The 19,008-nt window shown below is 32.8% G+C and overlaps 2 protein-coding genes across 5 annotated transcripts; both read right to left on the bottom strand.

The window, feature by feature from the left end:
* Window positions 1–1,179: 1,179 nt before the first annotated feature.
* LOC140969089 (phosphatidylinositol:ceramide inositolphosphotransferase 2-like) lies at window positions 1,180–4,987 on the bottom strand. Its single transcript, XM_073430307.1, has 12 exons — window positions 4,493–4,987; window positions 4,229–4,318; window positions 3,167–3,253; window positions 3,010–3,078; window positions 2,846–2,926; window positions 2,561–2,632; window positions 2,390–2,447; window positions 2,203–2,305; window positions 1,887–1,982; window positions 1,757–1,803; window positions 1,527–1,645; window positions 1,180–1,445 (listed from the first exon to the last, which is right to left on the bottom strand). Exons 1-12 carry the CDS (start codon window positions 4,526–4,528, stop codon window positions 1,365–1,367), a joined length of 939 nt encoding a protein of 312 aa, XP_073286408.1. The 5' UTR covers window positions 4,529–4,987; the 3' UTR covers window positions 1,180–1,364.
* Window positions 4,988–15,188: 10,201 nt separating this feature from the next.
* Window positions 15,189–17,365, bottom strand: LOC140969086 (uncharacterized). 4 transcript variants are annotated; one of them, XR_012173884.1, is made up of 5 exons: window positions 16,862–17,365; window positions 16,470–16,781; window positions 16,112–16,376; window positions 15,911–16,006; window positions 15,189–15,827 (listed from the first exon to the last, which is right to left on the bottom strand). XR_012173884.1 is itself a non-coding variant. In XM_073430304.1 (5 exons), the coding sequence occupies exons 1-5, from the start codon at window positions 17,153–17,155 to the stop codon at window positions 15,718–15,720; spliced, it is 1,077 nt and encodes a 358-aa protein (XP_073286405.1). In that variant the 5' UTR covers window positions 17,156–17,365; the 3' UTR covers window positions 15,189–15,717. The 4 variants fall into 4 exon arrangements, 3 of the variants coding, with proteins under 3 accessions (XP_073286405.1, XP_073286406.1, XP_073286404.1); XM_073430304.1 differs by having other exon boundaries at window positions 15,911–16,009; window positions 16,112–16,373; XM_073430305.1 differs by having other exon boundaries at window positions 15,911–16,009; window positions 16,112–16,349.
* Window positions 17,366–19,008: the final 1,643 nt, after the last annotated feature.

Below are 19,008 nucleotides of genomic sequence, written 5' to 3'. Positions count from 1 at the left end.
ATTTCCTATCTGATATAACTACTACTAACACAAGTGATTAGAACTCACGATCACATGGGTCTCGTGACCTTACTCAAGGGATATTTGGCCTGCTATGGAAATGTATGCTTGATACAGAACTAAAGATAGATGGGGCAATTAACTTGTGCTATGCATGTGCTCATGAAATTTTTTTAATACGATCCTCATGAATAACATTTTGTAGAGCATGGTAATAGACAATGAGTTGATAATTTCTTCCCAATACTTGCCCAAAATTATAGCATTAGGACAGGTGATAATTTTTTCTCATAGCAAAATTTTCCCAACCCCATTATTGCAGATAAAAAGGGAAATTCACGGGGACCCAAACTCGACGGAGTGTAGTATATTCCAAGTTTAGGCATGGTCCCAGAAATTTTCGACAGAACGAACAAATTCAATAGATGGGCTCCTCTAGCACATGGGATTAGGCCAATTTTCATTCATTTCTTAAGCAAGAAATGCATCCTTTCATGGGTGGAAATAGTGGGGGTAGCCTCTGCAAGACATGTGATGCAAGATTCGTTTGGATATAAGATAAGGACATGTTTCCAATATCGGAAGGTTCTTAACTAGCAAGGCATTTTTCTCCTGTCAAGATTTAGGTCAAGAATGTGTTGCCCACAGAAATGTCCATTTCACCACCAAAACTATCCAAACATACAGGTATGGTGGCCATGATAGCTGGGAAAGTAGGAATACACAAAAATGGACTCGAGTTCATCAGAAGCTCCTTGCGTTTTAGTGGCTGACACTTCTTAGGGCCGACCAAAAGGTAAGTGAGACAAACTGCTCACGGGCCTCGTAATTGAGTCAAGCTTAAGAAATTTCAGCCGTTCGTGTTCGAAAAAGCTCAAACTCGATTGACTTTGTATCGAGTCAACTCAATAAGCTCGCAAGCTGATTCAACTCAACTTGTACCTCTATGCTAGATCGACCAAACAAAAAAAAGAAAAAAATTTATTAATTAAATTTATCTTTTAGAAAACTGAGTCTTTCTCCCCCACCACAGGTCCACAACCAAATACATTGAATTTCTAAATCCACCTGTGTCGCTTTATATGATCTCGCAGAAGAGATGATAAGATTGTTTTCTTGATAATAATAATTATTTAAAGATTCCCATCTATTTATAAGAAATGGAGAATAGATAAAGGATGAAGGTAAATAATGATTCAAGGAATAAGAAAATATTGAATTCCGAGATACATTATGGAATTATTTTTATGACATAATACAAATCCATCTATGGATACAAAATTCAGAGAGGAGTTACCCGACTCGCATGATATTGAATACAATTGATGTCTGCTGATCGTGCAGAGAATCAAGAAGTTTCTTGATTATAAACCATTGATCATTGCCTCAACATGTACAATGTTTCCTTCTTCCATAATCTTGCCATTAATTTGAGTTCTTGGCCTCTGAAGAGAAAACGAGCAATTTCATATTACAAATCAAATTCGTCAAGCAGGTAAAAGAAATGTAAAATATAATTTTTGTACCCAGTCAGCAGAATCTCCGGTATTTCCATTCAAGAGTTTGTGATTAATTTCTTCCTTAGTCTTGTTATCCTTGCTCAATGGCAGCAAGAACGCTGCAGCTCCAGAACGATCAGGAAGTTCTGCAGAAACAATTAGCAAGTTAAGGCTCGAGATTTAGCCAAAATGGGGCGGAATAAGATGAATATAAAAAAAAACAGATAACGTGCATTTGAAGAAAACGAAATGCCAACCTGGCAATTTTTTATCGATATAGAACACGACCAGATTAACGGTGTACCTGGCACAAAATCAGGCGTCAGAAATCTACATCATCATCATTTGAAATTTAAAGAAGGAATCTTTAAGTAAGCATATTTTTACCATGCCACAACAATATCAACTGTGTAATGTTTCCGCGCTGCAATAATCAACAAGCTTTGGATTACAACGGTTAACCAGGCACACTGCTTCAGAATCCTGGGACAACACACAGATATGCAAGCAACAACTTTAGAGAATCGAGGTTAAAAGAGTGCATTTTGTGGTTTTAAAAAAACCCTCCACTCTCATAATGGACCCTTTTTCTGTATGTTACAAACAAAGACCGCATATCAAATTTTTTATATATGTATCTGTTCTATTAATAAAAGATGATGTATAGGTAAAAATATAGCATGAGATAGCCTATGATATTTACCTTCGAGTACCGTACTTATGATATGTCCGAACAAAGACTAGGGAGAATATCATGTGAGACGAAAATATCAAATCACCACAACCAAAAAGCACTCCACGAGGAACTGCACAACCATAAGGATTCCAATGAAAAAAAGAATTTTAAAAAACTAATCAGAACAGCAGAAGGAAATCAAGGCAATTGTTACCTATTAATAAAACTTCCAAAATATTATCAGGACGAGGCAGCGTGGCAAATTTTGATCCCTATAACATTCATAACAATTTTCTGATGTAAATTAATATATATCTATTTATATGTTCTGAAGGAAATATTAAACGATATCCACTGAGAAAAGAATAATTTGTGCCATTTTTACCTCCCGACAATGGTAGTTTGGACCGGGTAGTTGTGTAGAGTAGAAAGTTATGATTCGAAGAATTTGACAAGCCTGCAGCAAAGGGAATTAGCTACAAAATCATTATCATCAATTCTTTGGGAATGCTATAAAATAGACCATAGTGTCCCACAGCCGGGAGATGCATTTTCCATTAAGATAGACAATTGACAAGGTTGAATCATATTACAGGTCGTTATAAAACAATGTAATCACAAACTTAGTGCACAAAAACTTTATTGAAAGGACCGTCAAAATTACACTTACAACTAAGCATGCCAAAACTCTGCACCATATCAAGACAGTGTAGATCTTCTTGCTTTTTGTAATGAAAGGATGGAAAGTCCACTGCAGGAAGCATCATAAATATTTAGTGCATTAGACTTCCCAGAGAATTTGAAAAAGACTGAAACAATAGAAGGAAAACTCACCAACACAAAAGATAAAAAAACAAATGTAAATACAAATTCACTAATGTAAGCTCTGTCTTTCCCGAGCTCCTACAGTTCAGGAAATTGAAACCACAAGTAAAAATCCCCAGAAGCAATAGAGTTAAGCAACAGCATTAGAAGAATATTTTAAGCTTACTGGAAGAAGATAGAAGCCAACATCCTGAAGTATTGGTCCTGGCTGATGAAAGTAATGGACTCCTCGAGCTGCCAGCCCGTGGATGTACTGGTAAAAGGCAATAAAAACAAATATCACAAATTACAAACTAAAAGAGCACGTAGCCAATTTCCATCCAAGGAAATCTTAGGCACAATGAAAAATGCTAGAGAGAAACTATCATCCTTCCAAAAAGACCAATATCAACGTCTGGAGAATGACAATTATCTAGTAAATATCGCATTTATAAAATAAACTTCCCAAAAAACTTGAGCCATTGGCCAAAATATTGGAAAGAGCAACAAGAAACTCGTTATAGCTCTAGAGAAAAATCTTACTATAAGTGGCAAATTTGTCTTGTATCAATGTAGGCTCCCATTTCATTTATTGAATGAGTTTAAAAACCCAAGTGGTCTTCCCCATCCTACGTGATTTACTTTCCCACTATGTAATTCCTCATGTTTTGCAAAAAATAAAATGAAACTCACAACATGACATGCTTTTTCCTTTGATCCAAGAAGCCCCCACATTTCTAAAATAAATTCACCATTTCTTCACACATATCTGATATCCCATTCTCCCACTAATCAGTCCATCTGAGTACACCTCTAAATAACAAAAAAAAAAGTAAAATAAAAGGTGGCCATTAGAAGTAAAAAAGTATTTTGAAACATGGGTTCTTCTGCGGGCATCCATTTTTTAAACACATTTTTGTTTCTTCAATCACATCTTCAAACATGAATGTTTCGTGCTTTTGTTGACTTTCTATGGAAAAGCCCACAGAAATAAGCTTCGATGCATTGACTTTTACCACGCAAAAGTTGTAGCCGCGGATATCATAACAAAAATTTCAGTTATCTGCACAATTGGTTGTTGATTAATTGAAGAATAACTAAACAATCAGAACGGATTATAAATGGAGTTCTCAGGTTTTTACAACACATGTTGCCTTTGCCAGAAAATAGCTCTGATTCTATAACCAGCGAAAACCCAACACCAGAATCAAGCAGAGACCGATCCATTAAAATTTGAAGGTGCACAAACCTGACAGATGAGGCCCCCTAAAATATACTTCCAATTTTCTGCAAGAAGCTTGATTTCTGTTGTAATTTCCGCACAAATTCTCTTCCATAACTTCACATCAGGAAGACAAAAACACAAATCAATAAAAAGAAAAGATATAATCAGCATGAACATTAAAGTAAAAACAAGAAAGACGAAAATCAGAAATCAATCAACTGAAAAAAGGAAATAAAATGTATATATTAACTAAAAGGGCAAAGGGAAAAAAAATGTAAAAAGCCCAACCTTTGAAGCCTCGCGACCTATGTAATAAAACGACATCTTCTATGTGAGTTTCAGACGACAACAATGCCATACGACATCAGATACAGACTCTTCTGAAAGTCAGCTTCCTTCATCCCTCACAAAAATTTGATTTCTTTCGATATTCGATTAAGAATCCACGGAGAAAACCAAAAATTCCGCTCCAATATCTGAAACGCACAAAACCCAGTTACCAAATCGAGGATCTTTGAAGATAACGGCCGATATTTGCAGTTGCAGTGCGAAAAGAAATTTCGAATGTTTGAAATCAAAATCGCAACAGAGAAGCTTTTCTCTCTCTCTCTCAAAATTGGGATATAGAGTTATTTGTTTATTTTTCCTCTATTTTTCCGCTCATAGTATAAATTTAATTCTGATTTGTTCTCTCTCTATCTCTCACTAATTTTGTTTTGATTTCTCCCATGAACGCGAGTTGAACACGGACTCGCACGCAGTTAAGAACAAGGGAGGGAGGAGGGAAGGTAAAAACTTATTTTATATATAAAAAAAAATAGAGGGAAAAATAAATTTTAATTTTATAGAGATTGAAACTTATATTCTTGTCACATGGAATATATATGTTGTCATATATATTTTAATTTAAAAAATTAATAAAATAAATCGCTGTTTGAAATTTGTACATATAGTAATTGAAAAAATAGAAAATATTATTTTAGCATGGAAATGTAAAAGATATAAAAGTCCAGTTTTTTAAAGTAATTGACTTAAAATTTTAAATGTGATATTTTACTTATCACAACTTCTATATATATATTTTATATATAAAATAAGAAGTTGAAGAAATCAAAGATTATCGATGATAGTTTACAAACCTAAATTATTATGGAATAATGGAAGACCTTCCACATTCACATGTAGCATACATAATTAAGTAATTATAATATTTTTATAACTTAAAAAGTATTCTGAGACTATCGTATGATTCAATTTTGTGAAACAGATCTCTAATTCAACTCACGAAAAATTATTATTTTTATGTCAAAATTATTACTTTTCAAAATATATATAAGTCGAGTCGGGTCGATCAGTCACATAGATATAAACTCGTGAGATGGTAGAGATCTACTCTTTTTACAAATTTAATAACCTTGAAATTTAATTTATTTTAAAACATTCATATAAAAAAAACAACCAATAGACCAAATGATCTTTTGCCTTGTATTAATTTTCTTTGAAGCCACATTTCTTACTTGATCGCTTTGGTATTATCAAATTGCCGTTTTAAAATTTTTTTAAATAAAATTACTTTGACATGATATGTGTGTGTGTGTGTGTGTTTATATATATATATATAATATTTTGACCAAGCCTGAATCTATATGCCATTTGGCCAAGTCAGTCTTTTTGACATCCATTTCTCATTTAAAAATTAACCCAAAAGAAAACATTTTTTGCATTAAAATTATATCGGAAGCACATGTTTGGCAGTTTAATTCCGTTATCATTTTTCACCAATAAATTAAATCCGACCTGGCCTATTAAGTGTAGGACCATAATGAATTGTTAAAGTCGAATAATTTTAACTCTACGTTATATCAAGAGAAATGGTTTACATATGATAATACGTTTCAAACTATATATCCGAGTTAACAAGTGTTTTGTCATGATTATCTCATTTTCATAAATAAAATTGGACTAAGAGTATATCTATTTCGTGAGATATGTCAACCTGATACATATTTAATTTAAAAAATAATACTTTTAACATAAAAAATAAAAAAAAAATCATGAATTGAAATATCTAAAAAATATGTTTTACATAATTGAGCTGTGAGACTCACACATTGATGGAGAGCTCCACTGAATGGACAGTGTTAGCTGACCTCTTTTTTCAAGCCCAAGTCAAGCAAAACACCTATTGGCTGCTCCTTTTTTTAAAATGAACAAGGCGTGGGAGCCTTGCCCTTTTGGTCATGTCTGCGTGAGATTTTTTGCTTTCTTCATACGATATCTGATATTGTAACATCAATGTGACTTTGAGTCCACTATTTTAGTTGTTTGCTGATTCATGATTTGTTACTTTCACATTCAATTCGAGTATATGTTGGCTAATTGATGACACAAAGTTAAAGGAAAACTAGTAAAATGGGTATCATGCATGAGTTGATATAATTTTGATTTTGGTCTTTTAATTAGTGAATTTTTGGGTTTTAATATATATAATACTTTGTTTCTTTTGAAATTTTTATCATTTTCTTGCTAAAAATGACGACATGACCAATAGATAAAATCAGGATTCAAAAATACATGGGGCGAAATACCTTTTAGGTTAGATATTAATATGACTGAGTATTCAATTAAAATTAAACTGAACTTTCTAAAATCGAATTAGCCAAACTTTTTATGACCAAAAAAAAAAAAAACGAACGAACTTTACTACGGAAATCGAATAAGCCAAACTGAAAAATCAATTACTTCGGTCGATAAGCAAATTCGTCGAACTTTTATATATGTTTTTTTTTTAAAATATAAAGTTCTAATTAAAAATGTAGTATAAACTTTGAATTAAATAATTTTAAATTTTATGTATTAAAAAGTTTAAAAAAAATTAAGTGTAGTTCTATTGTCCAATTTTTTTAATATAGAAATTTATAATACTCATATCATAATAAACTTTATTAGAAAATTTATTAATATTTTAATTTATTATAAAAGTTTTGTTTGTTTGGTTAATTAAAGTTTTATATTAAATCCCGAAATCAAATCGAACTATGAAGTTCTAAAAAACTAAAATCGAAATTCCAAATAGTCGATCCGAATTTTCAAGTTAATTCAGCTAGATTGATTATTTTGGTTAAAATCGATATTTTGTTCACTTCTATACTGAATTGATGCCTGCTCTTATCTTGAATCCAAAACTGAATTTTCAATTTTTTTACTCTTAGAAACCATTATTGTCAAATGTCAAAGCCAATTCACATCATTTTTTAAGCCAAAATTAAAAAAAAAATTAATACATATATTTGGACATTAACAAACACCAAAGAATAAGATGAACATTGATATGAAGTAAAAAGTTTGGTATATCATTCAAACCATTATGCTCGAAATTCAAATCAATAGTAAATCATAGAATACCACATATTATGATTCACATCGATATTTTACAAAATTTGAAAGGTAATTTTCTCAATCTTTATAAAATACAGTAATTTACACTGAAATTTTAGAATTTTATAAAACTTTTAGTATTAATATAAATCAAATAAAAATCTAATAAGATATGCTAAGTGTATAATTATATTATCATATTGGATCAATTTAACATATCTTTGTATTAATGTATAAATGATCTAAAATATATAATTGGGACTTAAAGTTAATTTAAGTCCTTCGATTATTTGAGTGTATTGCGACCAAAATTCATATTTGATTATAAAAATATACAAAAATAAGATAAGATTAAAAAAAATATACAAAAATAAGATAAAATAAAAAAAAAATATTCAAAAACCAAAACTATTAACCCTAGCTTAAGAGTAGGGCTATGATGTATGTACAACATATAAATAACATCTACCATTAAATCTAGGGTAACGCTCCGTCCCACACGTCAACAACATATATTGTTAAATCAACACTCAAGAAGAGTAAAGTAATAAACTAATAGGACCAAACTTGTATAATTTTTTCTAAAATTATAATCAAATAGAGTTCATTATATTTATAGCCAAGTTTATTGGTTGATACAATTTGATGTCATGATCATATTTTATTTTGTTGAAAGTATATATTTTGATGAATCCAAGTGCTCGGTCACGTTGTCGTTAGCCAAGGACACCCACAATGGGGTGTTAATGGGTGTTATAAAATCCATTTAACACCCCTCTCCATTTATAACGCCCACTCACAGGAGAGAGGATCAGGGGCGTTCAATTCTTTGAACGCCCCTGTGTAAGTTTATTTTTTTAAAAAAATTGGACAATTAACCGTCGCTGATTTGCTGACACGCGGGTCCCACGTATTTTGAATTATTTTAATTATATTTTATATTTTATGAACGCCCCTATTTAGCGACGGTTTTTGGCGACGGATTTTCACAAATCGTCGCTAAACGTTGTTTCCTTATTTAATGTATTGGTTTAAAGTAGTCGTTGGAATAACCAACTTCGTGCCGACTTAGTTGAACATATTTGATCACAATACAACAACAATCCTTGAATTAGTATTTTGCATCTTCTCTTAAGTTTAATTTATTTTCTTTTATTTTTATGCAAGTATTATTAATTATTATATGTTGTACCGTTTTATTTTAGGTTTATAATAAAATTTTAATTTTAAATAAGTGACACTCATAAAATTAAATTATTTTAAGTACTAAATGTATAAAAACATATTATTATTAATTTAAAATAATAATAATTTAAATTTCTTAAAAAATTTAAAATTGAATTTATTTAATTTAAAGTAAGAATAAGATGAATGAGTGGACAGCGGGACCTACAAATAATGACTCTGAATGTTAAAATGAATGTGGGAGAATAGATGTGTTAATATAATGTGTATGTGACATATAAACCCTACGATTTTTGATGAGGTAGTGGGTTTCAGTGCAGGTGCTCAAATATTAAAGGGATCGGTCAACATGACTGTATCACGTCACACACACAAAAAAAAAAAAATTTATAATGCCCCACCATCTTCGTCCACGTGCCCACCATTTTAACTAATCTTTCTTAATCCCACAATTTCCTAAAATTACATCAATAACCGACAGAAATAAATATTTGAATTAATATATTACCCATTTCCATTTGACAAACATTTGGATCGATGAATTTGTGGTGAAGTATTTTAATTTTGTAATAGTTTATTTGGACAAATTTATTTTTTTAATGAATTTTGTAGATGTTATTTTAAGTAATTTATTTCTTTTAGCTTGTAACATATATTTTATATGTATATATCCAAATTTATTTAGAAAATGTGATTTTTCTGGGAAAAAAATGAAATTTTTGTGAAAAATTAAAAATTTACGGTAAAAAGTAAAAATCTCAAACTCTCAAAATTATCACACTACACACTGTATAATATTTTTCTCTCAATTCAATTGTGATTTTCTTCACAAATGAAAGATCTATTTATAGAAAATTTTTACAAATAATCCAAAAATAAATTACATCATTACCTTCATCATCACACACAAATTTCAATATTCAACACCTAATTTTATCAAATATTCAACATTCAAATATTCAACATTCAAATATTCAATACACACATTTTAAATATTATTTTCAACAAAAACATCATGTTCTGCTTTTCCCAAAGTCCGAATTGCCAGATGGTTTGCCTCATTGATGATAGATCGGCTGGGTGGGTTGCCACAACTCCCTGGACAATAACATCAGTATCTCATAAATGCGATACACCAAAAATTAAAATTAATTAATATGAACGTTCAAAACTTCAAATAATTATTTAAAATTATTAGTATAATGAATATATTTAATTATATTACATAAAAATTTATATCATCATTTGAGATCGATCTGATTCAAATAAGGATGATAATCCTACTGTCAAATTACGTTATTTACTATTGTATTCGATATATTGATTGAATGAAACTGTTACTGATTAAAATAATAGAAAAATATATTTAAAAAATTAATATATTATTTGTCAATCAAAATTTTTAATTATTTTTGAACATTTTTAAAAATATTTATGCTAAAATTTGAATTAAATAATAATAATATCGATGTATAGACAATCAATATACCAAAAAAATGACGAGATTCAACACTAAAAAGTTGAAAAATATAAGATTATATAAAAAATTTATATGAATCGAGTCGACTCATCCCATGAATATAGATATGTGAGACCGTCTCACAGAAGACTTACTCAAACTAACATACATAAATTTATTTTTTTTCTACTTTGAGTAATTTTTCGTAAATATAATGACAAAAAATTTAATTAAACTATTAATTTCTAACATTTCTCTTAAGTGAAATAATAAAAATTTGTACAATTATCAATGTAAATCGTTACTTTCGAACAAAATGAGAAAACCGAAATTTTTAAAAAAGATGAACACTATCGATATCCATGAACTAGTCGGATAGTTACATGAGTCAGATAGTAATAGCAACTCGGGAAAAATTGAGTATCCTACCCGAATTATCCGAAACCCGAAAAACCCGACTCACGCGAACCCTAAACTTGATAGGCGTTCACTTCAATTCTTAATAATTTCATCGTGTCTACGAAACATCATCGTATCATGGAAAAAAAAAATAGCACTAAGCATGCGTTATCGAATACTTAATTCTATCACTTTGTAATCTGTACAGTTCACCCGTAATTTGGATTGAAAACGAGATTGAGATTCGTGCTATAGCGTGGTGTGGTCAATGGTGTCTGATATTTGTCCTTTATTTATTTTATTTAACATTTATGTAATATTCTTCTATAAGCAAAATATTGAGGTAGTGTGACTCCACCTCAATATTTTGCTTTAAGATATTGGCGTTTCAATAGAAAAGCAGTCGAGACGATCAAATAGATTGTCAATCTTCGATCTGTGAATTAAGATATTGTATTCCATCGTCAAGAAATTAACCATAACCGTTGGAATGTGGTGAAATTTATTCTTAATTCGCCAAATATCGTTTTCGGCTGGTCTGCAATGTTTTTCGAGATGAAAACCTGCACTTGCAGTAGATTGACAGAGCAATGATTCTGATTAAAGTCCTCGTGGTAGAATTTTGAAGCTTTCGATTAATTCTAGTTGCAGCCGATCTAGTCTATTAATACTCTATTCTATGACTAAATCAGTAGTTCATGAATCAAGGTGGGGGTCAAATGTTTCTATTTCTTTCGTCCATGCGAAATAATAATAATAATAATAATAATAATAATAATAATAATAATAATAATAATAATAATAATAATAATAATAATAAAAGTTATATGGACTTTTGATCGTGTGACATATGCGTCTCAATATAAGAATGAGGTATAGGTTCAACCACCTCCACAAAATATTTTAAAAAATGAAAAAGAAAAATCATTCTCAAGATGTATATATATATACACAATCATGTATTGGTGTTAGACTATTGATTGAGGCCGACGACTTGTGAAAAATAAGTTGATTTTGATAGACCGACAATTTACAATAAATATCGGTCACCGAATAATGCACATGCAAACTATGAAATAAATTAATCAGAACTTTAAAAAATAACATCATTAACGAATTTATATACAAATATGTAAATAAAATAAAGTAAATAATAAGATAGTTAATTGAATTTTATTACAAAATGTAACATATTGGATAATATATTATGTAAACAAAAATAAAATTGAAGAACAAAAAGTGTTAGACTTGTGTTTGGAACGACTCACGACTATTTACTTTATAATCAATAATAATTATCATCAAATAGCTGGACTGAGTTTTTACCCCCGGATTGGGATGAGTCCGACCCACTCTCGATAGCTCAGATGGATTTGGGCCCAGTACTCAGAAATTCTCGAAATGTCATCTTCATGACTGAGCCCGTCGGGAGGTCACCTCATTCATATGAAACTGGTGGGAGGTCATTCAAGCTAACCTCCCAAACGCTAACCTCCCAAACGCTAGTAATCTCGTCATTCAAAAAGAGGTGGCCGACCTCCCCTACCGAGCCGACCTCCCAGATTATGGTGATGTGTCGATTGGGAGTGTCTCGGCCGAGCTCCCACAGGGTCCAGACCATAGACGAGCTTCTGCTTAGGAGAGCTCTCACTCAGACATTAATGGATAGCCCATATAAATAAAGCCCAAAAAGATAAAGCCCGCGAAAATTTAATCTAATCTCATCCAAAATTCTAAGAATCTAGACATATCAAATCAGAACTTTATTATTCTCTTATGAATATCAGGTTTCATTCATTGTTTATTCATTTTATATATTCACTCTCTCTGAGCACGTACAATATTCTCTCAGTTTTCTGTTCTCTGACTTGAGCGTCGGAGGGGCTACGTCGTAACAACCTTCCGCCTTCCTTCTAACACTCTTGTTTGTGCTTCCAGATTTCGAGTGTCCGATCCGAGATCTCCAAGAGAAGGTCCGACCTCCCTGTTACCATCGCTGTTCTCAACATCAATTATAATAAAATAAAAAATATAAAATGATACACGCGAATAGATTTTTGTAATCAAGGATACGTAAAATAAAATGTTATTTTAAATTTATATATTTATACTTTAATTATTTATTCAAATATTTTGAATATATTTGCACCAGATGTTTTAGAATGCATTTGGGATCTACACAAAAGCAGTCGTGTTATAGGACCCAATCTCAGTCTAGAAACTCTAGACCCCAAATCAAACACTTGTCTATAGCAAGTATACTTTAATTTCTACGGCTTCTCTATAGTTTTTTTTTTTAAAAAAGGGCAAAACCCCATTTAAAATAATGGAAAAAATGGATATAAGATGAAATGTTGTTGTATTCAGTAAGATTGATACTGGGGAAAAGATTGCTTGTGAAAATATTAATTAATATTCCCTCAGGCATGCAGGCAGGCACCTTTGCTTTTTTCTCTCAAATTGGAATCAATCTTTGTGACAAAAGTTTCATCTCATGACTTTATAAACCTCAAATGCTAAAATCCTACAACGTCAAGAAAATCTTTTTCCACAACACAATTTTTCAAAGAATGAACTTGATCAATCCCTTACCGGCACACCACAACCTAGCCTCCGCCCCTCCACCGCCCGAGGCCGCCGCTCACATCCACCACAAGGCATATTTCTACTGGGGAAAGGAATCCGAATTCCTGTTCCAGGGTTGGCCCGATAACAATTCGGGTATGTACGCACTAGCACTTGTGTTCGTCTTAGCCTTGGCCATTCTAATCGAGTTTCTCTCAAATCTCAATTTGGTCAGACCCGGTTCGAGCCGGGTGGCTACGGTTTTCTTCCAGTCCGGTATCCATGCGATTCGGGCCGGTTTCGGGTATCTTGTTATTTTGGCTGTGGTGTCTTATAATGGTGGTGTTTTTATAGCTGCAGTTTTGGGCCATGCAGTCGGGCATGCAATTTTCGGGGGTCGATTCGCTAAAAAAGAAATGGCCTAGGTCCGATTGATTCGGGTTCTGAAGATAAACTTTGGGCTTGAAATCTTGAGGCCTGTTTATAAAAACTAAATTGTGATTAATTTATATTTGCTGGTGAAACTCATATATTTTGCTTCTTATTATTATTATTATTATTATTATTATTATTATTAATTATTAATTATTAATATTAATCATTAAAAAGTCCCAGTCCAGAAAACATGCATGCCACGTCCAATTTTTTGACAAAATGGATAAAATGATGTGGCTTATATGTTTAATTTAAAAGGAGTCAGTGGACCGCACGATATCTATGTTTACGGATTATGGTCTGTCTAAATTAAATATTTTGCATAAATAATGGAACATGGACATCACCAAGGGCAAAATCGTAAAACAACCTACTCTACAATCGAGGAATTTTAAGATTTACATGATAATCTTTTTATGAACTGCAATTAAAAAATTTTGGAATATCGTCCTCAATCCATCTCCTTCATCGAGTTTAGCCTCCTATATTTTACCAAAAGTTTAAGTATAATGTGATACAGATCAACTATTCTCATATTTATATTAAAAAATATTTTTTTCATGAATGATCCAAATAAAATATTCATCACACAAAATTGACACGTGAAACTATTTCACAAATTGACTCGAAGGTTGGTACGTGGCACACGATCACCATGAAATCGAAAAATAGACCTGCATGAAGTTTTAGATGATAATCAAACAAAATCTTTGATTGTCGATAGCTGTCAAAACCGACAGATGGATGGAAACTATAAAAATAACATATTTATGATCTTTTCATGTTTTTTACTAACAAATTAGACATGACTGAAGCATGTAAATGACAAAGACGAGATGTTACGTTCAGGTGAAGCAAAGCAACATGCCCTAAACAACTCTTCACCTCCAACCAATCAATCCTCTAAATAAAATCATACCCACTCTAATAAATTTAAACTTTAAATTTTCAAATAAACAAAAACCCTCAAAAAATATGTTAATAAATCGACAAAAATATCAATTCTAGGAAGGTACAATCTCATAAAAATCAAGGCAGACACCATACTCGAGGCATGTAAAGTATCTTGGAGCGCAGAAGGCGTGAGGTGGGGCAGTAGTCTTTGAAATTTATCATAAAATAAATAATAACCAAACCCATTATTTCTTACACCTACAGAGCTCCTTCCCCCTTACACACCCACACTCCTACTCTACCTCGGTTCATGAAAGGAAATATATAGATTTAATTATAAATTTCAACAACTTAAAGATATATAATTCATTAGATCGAACATTTTGGATTGTGTAAAAGAACTTTGAAAGATTTAAAGTGACTAAAATTCAAGAAGCTCGTAAATTTTTCTGATGGATACATAAGAGATTTATCATATCAACGGAAGGCGACACAACGAAGCATGCCCCAAAAGGAAACTAAAGGAGACACAGTGGTCAAAAGACAGCACCAAAGCAAGCGGCAGACTATGCAGATCAAGTGCTTTTACTCTTCCCCATGTAATCAACCAGTATATATCAAATTAGTAATTAAAATACCAATAAATGTGTACTTAAATAAAGTATCAAATTGGCAACCAACACTGAACCTTTCTCTTTATTGATAATAAGATAAGATATTCAATACAAACCAACTGTAGTTCACACAACTAAATATATGAATAAAAAAAGAACAGGTTGGAGCATCAACCAAAAAGAGACCCCAACTCGTTGGTTAAACTTGGCGGGACTGCTACTATGATACTACCCCGTCTAAACAAGCTTATAATATACTATAAGACCCTATTTGTTCCTATATAATAAAATAATATATATCATTAAAAATTTCCAAACGGGACCAAAAGACTAACTGTGATCCACCACTCTCTTCTCTTGAACATCCAAGCCAAACAGAGCGAGTAGGCATCGTCCCTTTCAAAGTGAATTTCATGAAAGATATTTCTGAATGAGATATTAGTTATTATTATAACCTACTTAATTCCCGATTAATTCTATGATACTACCCCTAATCACTTGACACCAAAAAACTTAGTCCTAAACGAACCAAAAGAAATCCTCGACACTTTCCAACCATTAAGCAAAAGACGATCTTGAGTTTGTTAATAACTCCACTCCTGGGGAAGCCATACTTCTCGATTCATCACTGGCTGTGGGTAAAAATCTCTCTGTTGAGCCATTCTGATGCCAGATTTAGGTTTCAAAGTGGCACCTGCGAGAAATAAGAACTCGTTCATACATTGAAAATCTACTCATCAGGTTAAATGAAATGGCTAATTACTAATCAAATTTTACCACATTCAGGTTTGATATATGAAATGCCTCTGAAATGGGCTTGGGGCGGGATGTCAATAGATTCAAGATTCAAATTCAGAGCATGGACCACTCTCTCTGCTGTAAATCCACAAAAAAGTCGAGATTATTATCAGCACAAATGAACGGAGATTGAAAGCCAACAAATCACAAACATCAATAATTGTGCAAGCAGAAAGTTACATGGTTTCTTGCGAGTTTCAGGAGGGGTGGTCACATATCTTCGGGGCAAAAAGACTCCAGTTCCGGTTCTTTCCTTCGTGGCTCCGTTTTCCCCAGAATAAACAGCCCTCATACCTGAACGTGGTACCAGAGGCGGTTGCTGGTGAGACTGCTGTAAAGTTGGCCAAGCAGCGGCGGATAGCCCGTTTCTTCTTTCCCCTACATTCCTTCCATACTGAAACTGGTTCCCTAGTTTCTCCTGGGCACAAATCCCACTCGTTATCTTCTGAAACGGAACAACGACATCTCAATTATGAAAATTTAAAGATCTAAATACGGGAAACAAATAACAGGTGGAGATAAACAGAGTTTTACTAACATTGGCTGCCTGCATATGCTTCTGGGAGATTTGGACCTGTATTTCATGATTAGCGTAAATACAAGGCACGGTGCTAGGGTTCTTATGGGGAACAGCAAAAGGGATGGCTTTGGTTGAATAAAACGATTTCTTCTCTTGACTCGCCCGCATCCTCGCAACCCCCCCGGAAGCAGCGTACAGAAAATCCCACCCGGCGGGGTATTTAACTTCCGTCGGCAAAGGAACCTGAGAAACGCATTTGGGGTTTCCTCGACTGGAACCTGGTTTACACCCGCATAGAGTTGACTGCGGTGAGCCATATAAGTTCAACCCCTGAAAAGAAATGAAACCGAACGACTCAAAAATTTCTTCAAAGATGAAACGGAGGTAAAAGAGAGAGAAATAACTTTTACCTGTTCATGGTACTCAGACGAGATAATGGAGTCTTTAAGAGTAGAAAAAGCTATCTTCCGAGTAAGGAAGGCAATGAAGTCATCTTCGTCGCTCTCGGTTTCCGTGGAACCCATGAATGACTCAACAGGCGAACTCAGATCTGAGCTAAATCCCGAAGAACACCAAAACCCACGTGAAAAATCATCACCCGGTTTCGTTCTGAAGCGATCAGCTCTAAAATCAGTCAGCAGTTCATCGTCAGTCAGGAACCCGGAAGGCAGCCAGAACTCCCCGTCAACCAACTCTTTTGCCATAGCAACTGGGAAAAGATACACAGCAAAAGAACCTCTTTCTTCTTCAAGAAATGGAATACCAGACACAGAAACTATGTATGGCGGGAACCGAAGAGGGAAAAAATTATGGGGATCTTGCTGATGTTTCCTGAATCACTTCGTAGCGCCACTAAAATGGTGGCGAAAATCTCAGGGTCCCAGCGGAGAGTGGCGGATGTGGGGGAATGAGAAGTTGAAGAGTGGGTTTTATAGCGTACAACAGACAACACACTGGAAACACTGGGTATACGCAGAAACCCTAATGATTTCGTATAACAAGCGCGTCGTTTGAAGGTGAGCAACACGCCCGTGGATTAGTGTGCAACTCTTCGGGGGGAAAAAAAAGGCTGTGAAGAGCTGTAGCCAGGTAAGAAGGCGAGTGGGGTCCGAAAGCTGACAATGGTCACTCGCTTCTCTGTGAAGCAGTGTACGGATCAGTCTTAATTTACTTCACCATTTGATTTGACCTTATATTTTATTATTAGAGTTATTATCGGAGTTTATGCACTGAACTCCGATAATAACACGTTCGAGTGAACGTGCGTCGTTTATTATTTGAGTTTATGTAAAATTTATACATATAAAAAATTCCTTAAAATTTGCATGGATTAAATCGAAATGAATTCGTGGGGAGAACGTGTTGGCGCTTTTTCTGATGGGAGAATAGTGGAAGAAGCACAAAGTATAATTCTATACTCGCACGTCCCCAAATTATGCTTTCCCTCCCTTTAAGCAATAGCAATTAGCATTCTGGGCTGGAACTCACAGTTTATTATCTATCTAATTCAAACTGATTTTTAAATAATAAAAACACATTGAGTTGGAATCGAAGCTGACCCAATTAGATCCATCGTCTGCTTTTAGGTTTTCTCATGTTTACCATCACCTACTAATTATTGATTGATACATATTTATTCTAAATTGAAACTGAAATCAATTCAAATGATATGTAATTGTCAAACCATGCGGGATTTTAGTCATTGTTGTCTCTTTACATTTTTAAAGTTATTTCCCCCCATATTTTCTTGGATAATCCATTCTTTTTGTCTACTACTCGATGAACTTTATTCTTATTATATTAAAAAAAATAACCAATTAACGTATTTTCAATTTAATATCTTCGTGATATATCACCGTCCCACATTTTTTTTTTTGTATAATATAATATATTAAACTGGAATATTTAAGTTAATAACTAGTTAATAGTTAATGCCTTTGAGAGTGAAGTGAATTTTTATTCCAGCTTACGTGGCCACCAGTTTGGCACTGCAAATTCTGCAGTTCACCTTCTCTCTTTCCGTCTAGTTTAAACGGACGGAATTTTAGACCGTGAGCTTTAACGGCTCCGTCGTTTTCAATGCCGGCGCTATCTTGCCCGCCGTTCCTCGCGGACGCCAACTATCTGTTAATTGAATTTGACGAATTTATTGCGTCGGATTTAATAAATATTGTGGTTGAAATTTTAAGGAATCATAAATTTTGATTTAATTTAAAAATAATGAAAATTTATTAGAACGTCATATCACAACTTTTAAAAAATATATCTGCAATCACCAAAGTATTTCACTTATTTTTACACAAAATAAACAACATTCCTTTTCAAAAAACAGTGAAATTATACGAGTTCTATTTATATATTTTTCTTAAAATTTACATTTTTTTTCACAAAAAAATGATACAACATTCACTTGTATAATGACGGACGTATTTTTAAATATAATATTAAGTGATATCTCTTTTTGAGATATTAAAAATCTATTTATTATGTTACTACAATTTTCGAGTTCTTTCAATATTTTGTTCCTGAAAAAATAATTTATATACATACATATATA

This window comes from Primulina huaijiensis, unplaced genomic scaffold (assembly GCF_012295235.1).
Source record: "Primulina huaijiensis isolate GDHJ02 unplaced genomic scaffold, ASM1229523v2 scaffold40231, whole genome shotgun sequence".
Lineage (NCBI taxonomy): Eukaryota > Viridiplantae > Streptophyta > Magnoliopsida > Lamiales > Gesneriaceae > Primulina > Primulina huaijiensis.
The sequence above is the reverse complement of the archived record's forward strand: the minus strand, read 5'-3'. Positions and strand labels throughout refer to the sequence as shown.

Excerpts from the sequence above, each read along its gene's own strand:
- LOC140969089 (XM_073430307.1), bottom strand. The coding sequence starts at position 4,528 with ATGTCGTTTTATTACATAGGTCGCGAGGCTTCAAAG. Across the intron at positions 3,079-3,166 it reads TTGGCTTCTATCTTCTTCCA|GAGCTCGGGAAAGACAGAGC; the intron begins GTAAGCTTAAAA and ends CCTGAACTGTAG. Across the intron at positions 2,306-2,389 it reads TTTGGAAGTTTTATTAATAG|TTCCTCGTGGAGTGCTTTTT; the intron begins GTAACAATTGCC and ends ATGGTTGTGCAG.
- LOC140969086 (XM_073430303.1), bottom strand. The coding sequence starts at position 17,155 with ATGGCAAAAGAGTTGGTTGACGGGGAGTTCTGGCTGCCTTCCGGGTTC. Across the intron at positions 16,782-16,861 it reads CGTCTGAGTACCATGAACAG|GGGTTGAACTTATATGGCTC; the intron begins GTAAAAGTTATT and ends ATTTCTTTTCAG. Across the intron at positions 16,010-16,111 it reads TGAAACTCGCAAGAAACCAT|CAGAGAGAGTGGTCCATGCT; the intron begins GTAACTTTCTGC and ends GTGGATTTACAG.